At 56.8% G+C, this 12,624-nt stretch overlaps 1 protein-coding gene across 6 annotated transcripts in view; it reads left to right on the top strand.

The window, feature by feature from the left end:
* The window catches only part of LOC108397582 (uncharacterized), a 40,101-nt gene extending 29,810 nt beyond the window's left edge, over nucleotides 1-10,291 (top strand). The window contains exons 1-4 of one of the 6 annotated variants that reach the window (XM_036999472.2): nucleotides 4,817-4,971; nucleotides 7,040-7,319; nucleotides 8,090-8,223; nucleotides 9,558-10,291. In XM_036999472.2, the coding sequence (XP_036855367.1) occupies nucleotides 7,068-7,319; nucleotides 8,090-8,223; nucleotides 9,558-9,687 (516 nt within the window). In that variant the 5' untranslated portion in view covers nucleotides 4,817-4,971; nucleotides 7,040-7,067 and the 3' untranslated portion in view covers nucleotides 9,688-10,291. The other 5 variants (XM_017661096.3, XM_017661102.3, XM_017661093.3 and 2 more) reach the window with 5 other exon arrangements.
* The last annotated feature ends 2,333 nt before the right edge of the window (nucleotides 10,292-12,624 follow it).

Below are 12,624 nucleotides of genomic sequence, written 5' to 3'. Positions count from 1 at the left end.
GTCCATAAATATGTTTAATGGTCAAGTCAATAAAACACTGTGTTGGTAGGACTTGGGGTTAATGAGGCCTAATTACAGCCTTTTACCCAGTGCAAATTCAGGAGAACACTTGTTCAGTAACCCTAGGTGACTGATCCTCTCACAAATGGGTGCTTTGGGTCGCAAAGGGGACAGGGCCCAGTCCAGTAGAGCAAAGAATGACTGAGGTGTATGCCCCATTCACCAGGTCAGAGAAGGGCACAGCACTGACTCACTGAACAAGCCCTCTGTGTATGAGGCACAGGCCAGGCTTAGGGATGTATGAGCTGCAATGAATAAGCCACTGCTAGCCAGGGCTGCCATCACAAAGACCCACAGGGGCTTGAACAGTAGACATACACTTCTCTGTCTGCAGGCTGCAAGTCCAAGATCAGGGTGCTTGGCAGACTTGGTTCCTGGTGAGGGCCCACTTCCTGGGCTTGTAGATGACCACCTTCTCTCTGTCCTCACATGGCAGGAGAGTATGTAGGAATGAGCACATGCTCTGGTGTCTCTTTAAGGACACTTATCAGGAGGACCCCACTCCCATGACCTCATCTAGACCTAATTGCCTCCCAAAGGCCCCACCTCCAAAGGCCATCACATTGGAAGTCAGGGCTTCAGTATATGGATTTCAGGGGGACATAGTCATGGACCTTCATGGAAAATCATTGTCATACACAGCTTGGACAACCTATACGGTCTGCTCTTGAACGAACTGTCCCCAGTCCTGGCTTTCTTAGCAAGGCTTTCTCACTGTCTCAGCTGGTCTCACCATGAGTCAGTGACCTAGGTGGAGAAGTGATACAAGAAAGGGGGATGGGGACAGTGAACGTCCACCAGGTCATGTTACAAATTCACGGTAGGCCTCAGGCCTCTTCCACGGTCAGTCACAGGCTTCTCCAAGGGTTGCTGGCACTGTCAACTTCAATTTTCATTGCCTTTCATTTAAAAATAGAACTAGGGCAGAGAATGTTTAGGAAGAGGCACATCATAAACTCAAACAGGAAGGTCGGACCTGTCCTCGTGGTTTACAATCCAGATGCTACAGAGCATGGTGAGATTAATGGGTTGCATCAGGGAACAGAAAACAACCGTAAGTAAATAATGAAGATGTTAAAGGACTTATATTCTGCTCACAGCCAGGTAAGAGCAAGTAGGCAGTGGAGACCCTTGGCCAAGCTTCTAACAGGCCAGATGAGCATGGTGGAGCTGGGGATTCTTGAACTGTCTGCATGTTCCTTTGTTAGGAGCAGGCTGGGAGCTAAGAAATGACTTAGGTACTTGGAAAAAGGTCCTTTGGCAAGAAACATGAACTTCAAGTCAGTTTAAAAGGTGGCAGCTCCTTGGGAGGGGTTGGGTCCCCCCCCCCAACTGCCCAGACCCAGGGAGCTGCCCAATGGAGAATGGACTGTGAGGCCAGTTGGCAGGAGCACTGATTGGGGGAGAGAGTGGGACACCTGCCTTGCCCCTGGCCCCAGGTCAAAACCAGAAAGCTTTCTTTTTTGGGGAATAATGGATAGAGTCAGATAATTCTGGGGCAAATTCTGGCTTTGCCATTTAAGCTGTTGGGACCATGGGCAAGCATGCAGTATAGTGCCTGACACCCAGCAAGCACTCAATAGATGGTAGTTACCATGTTAATGAACTCCCTGTGTGGCTACTTGTACAGAATTTGTAGAAGCAGAAGTTGCACCATGGAAAGAGAAGAAAAGGAGTCTCCCCAGAGTTCAGTCTTCAAAAAGAATCAGCCATCCTGTGTTTAACAGGCCTGCTCCACTGCTTAAGGTTTAATTGATGTCAGGTCACATCTTGGGTTTAAATTTCAAGGAAAGAGACTGGGGCAGATGAGGCCTCGCACCCAGAGACTCACATCTCCACCCAGGGCTCAGCAGTGTCTCCCAGCCCTCAAAGCTGGGGCTGGGGCTGTAACTTTGCACCCCCTCGTTCCTTACATTACATCAGCGGTGTGGCTGTCTGTGGGACTTTTCCCTCCACAGCTTTCAGGTGTACCTTTCAGGCACACATTCATTCATTCAACAGAGTTTGACCCAGGGCTTGTTGTATGCTGGGCACTTGGGATACAGAGATGCTGAAAACACAGTTCCCTGCTCTTTGATACTCACAACCTGGTGGGAAAACAAAGGTGTACTAAACCCCAATTTGAAGCCAGCCCAAGGTGCTTTGGAGAAGGATGCTAGCCATCACTGTCCAATCTGGGGAGACAGGAGGAGCTGGTCACGGGGGAGGTGGTTGCCCGGCTAGTGTGGAAGCCCTGGGGATGCAGTCCACAGCAGGAGGAGCTGGAGGGCCGCCAGGCTGGGCTCTGTGAGAGCAGCAGACTGGAGCTGTCTGGGGGAGGGGAGGGGGTGATTGGCTCTCTGGTGTGCCCAGGGTGGTGGGAGGGGATGAAGTATAGCGCCCCAGGCAGGGCTCTGCTGAGGCAGGGCTCCCCTGGACTGTACACACCTGTATCCTCTAGGGGCCCCAGGCCAGCTGTTGTCTGGGGGGCTGTTCACAGACCATTGTTAGGGTCTGGAGTCCAGCCATCACATGAGCCTTGCAGAGTAGTGGCGATCACCGTGCTGGTGCTGGCCCTGCCTGTACAAAGAAGTATGGCTGTTTGCAGAATGTTTTCACATTGCCATTCTATTGTGTTCACCACAGTACATGAGAATGACGGTGGGTGGTGGATGGGGGAGCTATGTATGTAGGTTTATATGTATGAAACCAGAGAAATGAAGTGACTCAGCAGAACACCATAGAGCAGAGAACGGAGGCCTCCAGGAGCTCTCTGCCCATGGCACTCCCCACTGAGAAGGGACAGATTTTAGGTGGTATTGTCTGCTTCCCTTTCCCCCATCCCCCAGCTGTGTTCTTTTCTATTTGGGCACAGCTCACCTAGAAAATGCTGCTAAAAATATGAGTGATATCCTTAGGTATATTATTCATTTTGCTTTTGAAAAACCTAGTCATTTACTGTTCCCATTTCTCTGTAGCCTGCAGGAGAGGAAAGCTGGTTGCTCTGGCAGGTGACAACTTTTGCAACAGGAGCTGGAGAGCTGGGAGGTGTAGCTGTTCCCTGAGCAGAATTCCAGTGCCTTGGCAGTGTCCGTTATCATTAAGGATTAGGGGTCCTTGTCAATGCATGGCAACTATTTGGCCCTGGGATAAACATCTCTCCTGGTGGGTTCATTTCTTTAGGCTTCCCGGAGTTCCCTCCCTGTTGCATCTATTTGGAAGACCACTCTCCCTGGCATGCCTGATTTGGGAAGACACACATGCATCAGTGAGGTGCTACAGGAGCAACATGGGTGGGGCAGGGGTAGAGGTGGGTCCTCGGGGGCTGGGAGTGACCCAGGGTGGACCTGCTGGGATAACTGGTCCATGGAGCGAGCTGGCAAAGCAGGTAGGCCTGCCCTCCGGGTCTGATGCTGGGAGTAACGGAATGCTTTCACTCCCAGTGGATCCCACCTGGGATTCTGCAGTTCTCAGGTTGTGAAAGACACAGGGGGCACCCGAAAAGCTTTAGCGGGATCTCCTGAAGCTGGGAGGCCTGTGTCTCCCAGAGTCCCTCATCAAGAATGGTGCCACCCCCCGCCCCGACCTCAATAGCTACACCCACCATGGGCTGTAAGGAGCACCTCCTGGGACTTGAAGAATCCCAGGGCCTCCCTCCAGACCTATCAGCAGAGGAGAAAAAAAGGCCAGTTGATGTTCCTCTAGCACTTTAAACTTTAAAACATCACCTTCTCTTCTGGCCCCAGTTTCCTTATGAAATGTAAATTCTGAGGCACTCTCTCACTCTGGACAAGGTCAGCACTTCCAATCACGATCATCACGCCCTGCCTCCTGTCTGCTGGTCTAGGCCCCAGCACGGTGCAGGCGGAGCGAGCTAAGCCAGGTGGTAGGCCGGCCTTCCCCTCCGGGCTCTGCCACTTAGGGCTGCGGGTTTGGGAGAAAGCTCCTCCGTGGTTTCCTATTTTATTTCCCATCTATAAAGTAGGATAATAAATAATAACTGTATAACCCAGTTGGCACATGGTTATTGGAGGCGCTCATGAGATTATATTTGGGGAAGGCACTTTGTGAGAAGAGAAGTAATGTGTAGGTAAGGGGCATTATTATTAGAGCGAGCTGACAACTGGAATCTAGCCCAGAGCAGTGGGCAGCTGCTGCTTCCCCTGTGGTTAAGTGGCCTTTTGTGGGGTCTCTGGCTTGACCAGACAGGGTCAAATTCTGAGGAGGAGGGGCAGTAGCGGTGCAGTATCTTCGGCCATGGCCCCAGCCCCTGAGTAGGGTGGGCTTTCCCAAAACGGTCAGCTCGGGCAGCTGTGGTTCTGCCCCATCCACTGCTGTCTCCTGCCAAAGATCCCCCTCCTAAAAGCTGCTGCTGACACCCCTTCTCTCCTGCAGGGAAAGGCTCTGCGCCTCCTGCACCCCGACCCTCAGTCCTAAGCGCTGGGGGCATCGGTGGGCTTGGGTAGCCCTGCCCTGGTGAGCATGAGGCGCTAACTGCTGAGCTGGGGCTTCCGAGAATCCTTCAGTGGGACCGGCTGGGCCGGCCGCCGGGGGCGTTGGGGTGACCTCCTCGCGGGCGTTGTGCTACCAGACCGGCCCCGCCTGACTCTCTTCTGCCGCGCGGCAGGCGCCGCGCTCGCAGCCCTGCTTTTTCCGCCAGGCAGGCTGTGGGCGAGTTAGACCTCCCAGCCTCACGGGGCTGCTGTGCGGCTGCGGCGACGCGGGCGACTGCGGCGCTGCGGAGGAGACGCGGCTCGGGAGGCGGCGCCACGTGAGTCCCGGGCCCGGCGGTTGGGGCCGCGGCGGGAGATTACCGTATTTACCGAGGCCCGAGCCGGACCCTTGGGGGCGGGTCACTGCGGGCGCGCTACCGTATTTGCGGGGAGCCGCGCAGACCCCTTTCCGGAATGGGGAGCGCCGCGACCTAATTACGTATTTATCCAGGATTGTGTGGTTCCCCAGGGGCGCTGCGGGGGCGGGGTGGGTTGCGTTCGTTCTCTAAGGGACCCGGGCTTGCGGCGGGGTGGGGTGGATTGCGACAGCGGGGGGAGGCCTACGTATTTTCGTGGGGGTGAGGTTGCGACACAGAGTTTACCATATTTCTCCAGGGTCTCTCCAGCCCCAGCAGTTGGCGAGGCTGTGCGCGGGGGTCGGGTGGGTGGGGTCAGCTCTTTTGATGAATGCAGGTATTTGATCAGAACAGTGGTGCGGGAGGGGGGCCGTCTTTATGGGGCAAAGGAGAAGGGGCGCGCGAGTTGCTGCGGGAGAGTTACCGTATTTGCGTTGGGCAGCGCGGGCCCTAGAGGACAGAGTCACTGCTGGGGACCGGAGGAACAGGGGCTGTGAGTGAGGGATGGGATGGAGGGACTTGGGAGGGAGGAGGGGGGCATGACTGTGGACCCTCTCCGCATGCGGGGCCTTGGTCAGGGCATAGCTGGGGAGAGTGGGGTGGGGAGGCTGCCCAGGGACAAGGCCAGGCTGAGATTGGCCGCAGGGACTGTGATGATCTCTCTTTGCAAATAATGCAGCTGCCTGGAGGAAGACTTGTGGGTGGGGACTATTGCAAGTAGTACTTGTCCCCTTTCCCAGGATGAGTGTGTGTTCCACCCCGGCCTGAGAGTAGAGCAAACCGGGTGGGTAGCTCTGCGACCCCACTCTGCAGATAGATGGGCTGAGGTAGTGGTAAGCAGTGAGATCTGCAGTGTGGGGCCTGCACGGAGGTCCCTGGGCATGGCCAGCAAGCATCCCCATGAGATGGGGGACTGCAGGGTAGCAGCCAGCTCAGCCATTCGGGAGCAGGCCTCAGTGTCTGCAGGAGGAGCTCAAGGATTGTTTGGTGGCAGCAGACAGTGCCCTACAGGAGCAGTGGCCCTTTGGGTGTCGATGGCTCTGCTGTGACAAGACTGTGATGGTCTTGTGTGTGTGTGTGTGTGTGTTTTGAGGGTAGTTGAGTTAGTGAGCAGCTAGTATATTGAGAAGAGCTTTCGACTGACTCAGGAAACTTAGGGCTTACTCCTGGCTAACCTTGCTGTGCGACCTTGGGCAAGTAAATTGACCTCAACTGAGCCTGTTTCCCATCTATAAAGTGGGCGTCAGTAAGCCCTGCCCTTTTTCAGGGCTGCTGGGAGGACAATGGGAAACAATTTAAGAGGAGCACAGTGCCCTAGGGAAGAGGATCCTTAGAGCCAGTGTAGAGGTGCCTGAGCTGCACTTGGAGGAGTTTGTTGAGCCCTGGGCCAGGTTTTGCTGCGGGGATGCCAAGGGAATCAAGCTGAGACCAGGGCCCTGGAGCTCACACTCTGGCGCAGTGACTTGCAGACCTTTCGCAGGCTTGCCTCATTTTGATAAACAAAGAGCTGCTGCCTTTAATGTTTAACTGAGGTCACTTTCAAGTTTATGGGGGTTTTGTTTTATTTCCTCTTTTAAGCTTTGCAAAAATATCTTTAAACCACCCATGACCCCACCCTTCCCTCCAGACTGGAAACGCACCTCCCTACCCCAGTCCTTGAGAATCTGGTTGGAGAGATAAGACATATCCAGGTGCAGGATAACTTACAATGCTAGGAGCCCCTGAATATTACCCATCAGCCCTTATTCACTGCCTTGAGTGGCAGGAACAGTGCTTGGTGCAGGGACAAAAGCAGGAGGCAGTTCTGTCTGTAAGGTGCACACGTGGCAGGGAGACCTAGGTGGTGTGACTGACCCACAGGCAGTATGATGAGTGAGGGTCATGGGGTTGGTCCATGCTGCTCAGGAGTGGTCAGGGAAGGCTTCTAGGAGGTGGCACTTGAGAAGGGCTTTAAGGAGGGTCAGGATGTGATTGGAGGTAGAGAAAGAAGGGCATTCCAGCAAGGGAACACTGGCTTGAACCAAACTGTAGGGTGCAGATGCTGGAAGTTGTGGGAGGTCAGTGGAACCGCGCCCCCACCCCGGGGCTGGGGCTGGCTAATCCTTGGGTTCCCCTGCCCCCTGACTCCTTTCTCTGCTTCTGGCTCCCCAGGGGCTGGTGATTGCAGCTGGAAGTGTCCATGACCGAACTGGCGTCCTCCGGGGGAGGGTCCCCTGCGGGGGACGGGGAGGAGGGTCTGGGGGACGAGCGAGGCCTGGTCATCCACCACCCTGCGGAAGAGCAGCCCCACCGTTGCCCGCTGTGCGGCCAGACCTTCTCGCAGCAGCCCAGCCTGGTGCGGCATCAGAAGGCGCACGCTGGGGCTGGCCGCGCGGCTGCCTTCGTGTGTCCTGAGTGCGGCAAGGCCTTCAGCGTCAAGCACAACCTCGAGGTGCACCAGCGCACCCACACCGGCGAGCGACCCTTCCCCTGCCCAGAGTGCGGGCGCTGCTTCAGCCTCAAGCAGAACCTGCTCACGCACCAGCGCATCCACAGCGGCGAGAAGCCGCACCAGTGCGCGCAGTGCGGCCGCTGCTTCCGCGAGCCGCGCTTCCTGCTCAACCACCAGCGCACCCACGCACGCATGCCCGCGCCGCACCCGCGCCGCCCTGGCGTCTTCGGGGAGCGGCGGCCCTACTTCTGTGCCCGCTGCGGCAAGAGCTTCGCGCGCGAGGGCTCCCTCAAGACCCACCAGCGCAGCCATGGCCACGCGCCCGAGGGCCAGGCGGCCCATTTAGGCCGCGTGCTATGATGCACGTCGGGCCTGCTGCTTGTTTCCTGCCCCAGAGCCTTGTCTGTGACCCCTGGAGATGGCTCTGGGAGGCGGTTCCCACTCTGGATGGGACCCCGGGAGACAGGGAGGGCTGGCTTGGGAACTTGAAGAAACGGGCCCCAAAGCTGCGGGGGCCACCTCCTGCCCCTCCGCCAGGCCCTCCCTGCTGGCTGCACACAGCTGCTTTGGGCCTCTGCACCGGTTTCCCTCCTTAGGCTTTCCCCGCCCAGAGCAGGTGAGACCCGAGGGCCGGCCAGAGACCCTCTCAGGTCTGGGGTGGGCGGGGGACGGTGGTTCTTGATGTCTTGTGGGGAGAGGTGGGGGAGGTCGGGCGTGGTGGGCCCCTAGGTCTCTCTGAGACTGGCTTCTTCCTGGAGCTTCATTCCTAGCATGTCAGAGTGGAAAGCGACCTGAGATGGCTGCTCTACACAACCCCCAGGCCCGCCCCCAAGTTCTCCTGGCCCCAGCCCTTACTATCTGGTGTCCTTGAGAAGTTTCACTCCATGGCTCGGTTTACTCTTCTGTAAGTTGGGGCTAAAGGTGAGGGCTTCCCCTCCCTGGTGTATCATGAGGATCAGAGTTACCATCATTAGTTCAGAGAGGTAGATGTCACTGGTCCAGAACCTTTACTGAGCACGGTGTGCCAGGCACTGTGTTGGGCCCGGCTCTGGGAGGAGGCGTAGACACAAGGCCCCCTACCCCCTGAGGCTCCACGTGTGGTGCTTACACAGGTAATGCAGGCTGGTGTAGGGGACACACTATAAAGTGCTGGGGTTAGGGATAACTGGTTTGAAGGCTTGAACTGGTCCTGGGGACGAATAGAGATGCTCTAGGAAAAGTGGGGCTGTGGAAGGAGGTTTCCGCAGTGGGGGTACAACAGTGGAGGCTCATGTCCACCAGACGAAGGCTCTCATGGCTGGGGAGAGGAGACACGCAGATGTGTAATGAGAGCAGCGTGGTGATCTCCAGTACACAGTTTGAGGATTGGAGGCACTGTGGGGACAAATGCGAGTGGACCAGCAGGAGCCTCCAGGGTTTGGGGTCACCTGGGCAAAAGAAAATGAGGCCTCCAGCTAAGAGGCTTGCCCAGGGTCGTGCAGTGAGAAAGGAGAGAGCCAGGACTTGCCCCCTAGGCCTCTGATTCCACACTGGCACTCAGGCACGGCTTCTTCAGCCCTTGGCAGGCGAGAAACTGAGGCTTGCCCACGCTTGCCCCACTCACACTTCATATTCAGTGGCACATCGGTGTAAGCCTGGACCCCAAGCCCCTCATCTCTACCACACCATCCTGCTGGTGGGAAATAGCACACCAAAGATGCAGCCATGTGACAAGGGACCATGTGGTAGGAGCCTAGGCAGGCTGTCACTGGGTGATGTGGGTGCCTGAAGGAGACAGGCACCCACCATGGTGAGCTGGGAGGAAGAAAGCTGGAGGCTTGAGGAGGACCTGCAACCACAGAGCCCTTGCTTGGCACCCAGTCCTGTGCCAGGTGCTGGAGACCCGTCCCTGCCCTCTGCCCCTCATTAGAGCTTCATGGCTCCTTGGGGATGCATTGTCCTCTGTCTGCTGCCCCTAGGTGGCTCAGGGAACTGCTGTGATGTGTGGACCAGTATTTAGTGACAGAGATTGAGATTAAACCAGGACCTGGGACATTTTAAACCAACCACCAAAGTGCCCTGAACCAGGTTGTCAATGGGATTAGGAACCCGGAGTGCTTGGTGGCGGGTCAGAGGACCAGCTCACAGCCCTGGGCAGATGCACAGTGGCCTCGCCACTGCTCTCTCCTGGCCCCAGGGGGGTGGCTGGGCAGGGCCATCTCATAGCCCCAGGCCTGACCCTGGTCTCTTTGTGAACAGATGCAGAGTAGGCAGGACCTCTGGGCAGTGTGCAAGGCACATTTGGGCACAGAAACCAGAAATGGGGGCCCATGGGGCCTGTGCCCCCCTGGAGGACACATCTCCTAAGAAGACCTACCTCGGGAGGTGACCTGCAGTGACGGCAGAGGGGACCAACGGAGCTGAGAACTGGAGGCAGGTTCTGTGCCCTTGTGGAAAAATGTCCCGAACCTGTTGGGAGTCACAGCCAGAGAGGAGCTCACCCTGGCTGCCAGGCTGCAACCCACTCTCATGTGGCAGCAGGGACAGTGCCTGTGTGGAGAGCATCTTCTCAGCTCCCGCCTGGCCCGCCAGAGATGGGCAGTGACTGGCCTGCGAGAACACAGCAAGTCGGTAGCAGACCTGGCTTGGAGGCAAAGCCTCTCTCCGGGTGTGAGCTGTACGTGCAAGCATCACTTCCCTTTCAGAGCAATGGCTCTTCACACTTCTGGGGGCATGAAGCCCTTTGAAAATCTGACACATGTTTTGAGCCTTCTCCCCAGGAAAACACACATCTTCATGTAGATGCAAGAATATATAAGCAATTTCAGAGCTCCTGGACTTCAGACTGAGAACCTCAGCCCGGGAGCTAACCCGCCACTCTTTCCCTACCTGCTGCCAAACCGTGGGTCAGGGAGGCCATATAAGCAGCATTTCTTCTTCCCCCTGCAGACCCTCCTAACCTTGTTGGGGAATAAAGAGTTCTGAGAAGGGGACCCTTTTAGTCTCTCTCTCTTCTCCCATACCCAACAATGCACCAGGCTTCTGGAGCCTCCCTTCCCTTCCCTTCCCTTCCCCAGATGTTGCTGGAGGTCCTCTGGGCTGGCTTTGCTCTTCTCTGCTTCGGGGTGGCCTTCTCTGGCTGCTGCTCGCCATGCAGCCCCGGGCTCCCTGGCCTGGCCTCTTACTTCACTGTGAGGGTGGTGGGGAAAGCCGAAACTTCCTGGACTCTGGGTGGGAGCACGAGCCCTGGCCCAGTCTAGCCCTGGGAGAAGGGATCCTGCCTCCAGCAACCAAGCCCAGGTGGAGCTGCCTGCTGCCAGGCCCTGCCTTCAGCCTCAGCCAGTGTGATGGGTGAAGGCTGGGGAGGAAGGCAGAGCCTGGGTCCGGGTGCCTGCCGGCTCCAGGCGGGGAGGGTCTGGCAGAGAAGCATCTGTGCTCCGCATGTGCAGTGAAGCAAGCGGAGAGGCTGATGCCTGGCCGGCAGGGTGAGAACCCCAGCGTCATTGCTGAGCAGGCTGGCCCGGAGCTCTGGCTACCCAGAACGAACGGCCACCCATCAGAAAAGTTGTGGCCGGCTGCTGCTAGGATGGGCTTAGATGACAACTAGACTTCATGGAGCTGGTTGTATTTAGTGAAACCCTTGGGTGTGGGAAGAGTCCTTTAGTCATGGAATTCCGATAGAATCGCAGTGATGTGGGTCTGGGGCGTGGCAGGGGGTATCTAGGTGGGAGGTCTCAGGGCTGCCCTGGGGTTTTCAGGGCTGTTGGGGGCCTTAGGGTTTCTTGCCTGGAATCTTCTTGGGGTCCTGTCCTCCGTGCAGTTTGGCACCTAGGCTCTTATGGACTATCTGCCACGTGCCTGGTCCTGGGACAGCGGACGACTCTGGGGGAGTCAGAGGAAGAGGGGGCGCTCTGCCTCCAGGAACCCCCTGCGTTCGGACCCTTGGCCCGCCTGGAGGGGAGCTCGCAGACACGCTCCTTCCTTTCTCTGCCCCCCAGTAACTGACAGGTTGCTGTCTCTGCACCCCCGCCCTTCTCCCCCAGGCCTGCTTTCTCTGACCTCGTCCTCCTCTGAACAGTCCCTGGGTTGACCTACCATCTTACCCCAGGGTGTCATGCGAAGTCTTCAGTTTTCTGTGTGAGTGTGTGTGTGTGTTGAATCTCCAACGAGACTGTGAGCTCCCTAAGGGCAAGGGATGTGTCATTTCTTCCTCAACCCCAACAGGGTCTAACAGAGGGCTGGGCTCATAGCACTCAGGAAACCCTTGTCAGCTTGTGGGTGGCTGATGACGGAGGTATGAAAGGGGAGAGGTGCGTGAGTTCACTAGTGGGTGCCTTTTAGTGGGCTGTGGCCTGGCTCCCCTGAGGCAGTGATGGTTGTAGGAGGCCTCGGGTCCTCCCCTACTCGGGGCAGTAGGACAAGAAGGCGTGTGTGAATCCGGGCTGGGTGTTTCAGTAGGTCGCTGACACCTGCTAAAGCACCGAGTGGAATAAATGTTTCTCAACATCAGCTGGTATGAGGAGTGGTCATTTGGGGCCAGGAACAGCGTAACATGGTGGCCAAAGGCTAGAGAAAGCATAACTCGAAAGCCACAGCAATGAGTTAGCTTAGGTTGACCCCCACCCCACCAATCTGGATAATTAGTGCTATTTGGGTTTGGGTAATGGATTTGGGGGCACCGTAAAGTAGCCCCACCTCCTTACTCGGCACGCAGTGAGGTCAGACCTGCTGAGAACCTTCGAGGTGATTCCCATCAGTGCCTGAGAGGCGGCCGCCAAGAGTGCTTGAGTCAGAAGACCATCATGTTCCAATGCCAGCTGGTCATCTCCCCCGGGAGGCCTTGGCGTCAGTGACATGGGGCAGGTGAGTCCTGCAGCTTTGACATCATGGAGGTGTGAGAGCCGTGGAGTACACTATGTAAACTTCTAGGCGCAGCCCAGAGGCAGGGGTTCACCACCATGGTCTCCCTCTGCTGAGGGTGGAAGCTGATCATTTCACAGCCCGCGAGTCTTCTGTGGCAGAAAGCTCTGGAGAGCAGAGTTACATATGTCAGGCTTGCCACCGGATGGCTGGACTCAATTTCCTCCTGTGTTTGGTAAGGGGCTGGGCCAGCTCGTGGCCGAGGCTCCCTGCAGAACCTTCCTTCTGTGCCTCGCTCTTGCACTCAGATTTGGGGCTGTGTCCACTGTCTCTAATGGCCAACGAGGGTCCTGAGTAGCAGTGACTCCAGGACAGGGCCTCTGAAACCTAGCTCTGTTGGGGTGAATCGGGTGCGTGACTTTCACCAGTCCTACCACTGCCAATGATGGCTGACACAGTGGGGTCG

The sequence above is a fragment of the Manis javanica genome, chromosome 6, assembly GCF_040802235.1.
Source record: "Manis javanica isolate MJ-LG chromosome 6, MJ_LKY, whole genome shotgun sequence".
NCBI lineage: Eukaryota > Metazoa > Chordata > Mammalia > Pholidota > Manidae > Manis > Manis javanica.
Note: the sequence above shows the minus strand (reverse complement) of the source record. Positions and strands in the feature narration are given on the sequence as shown.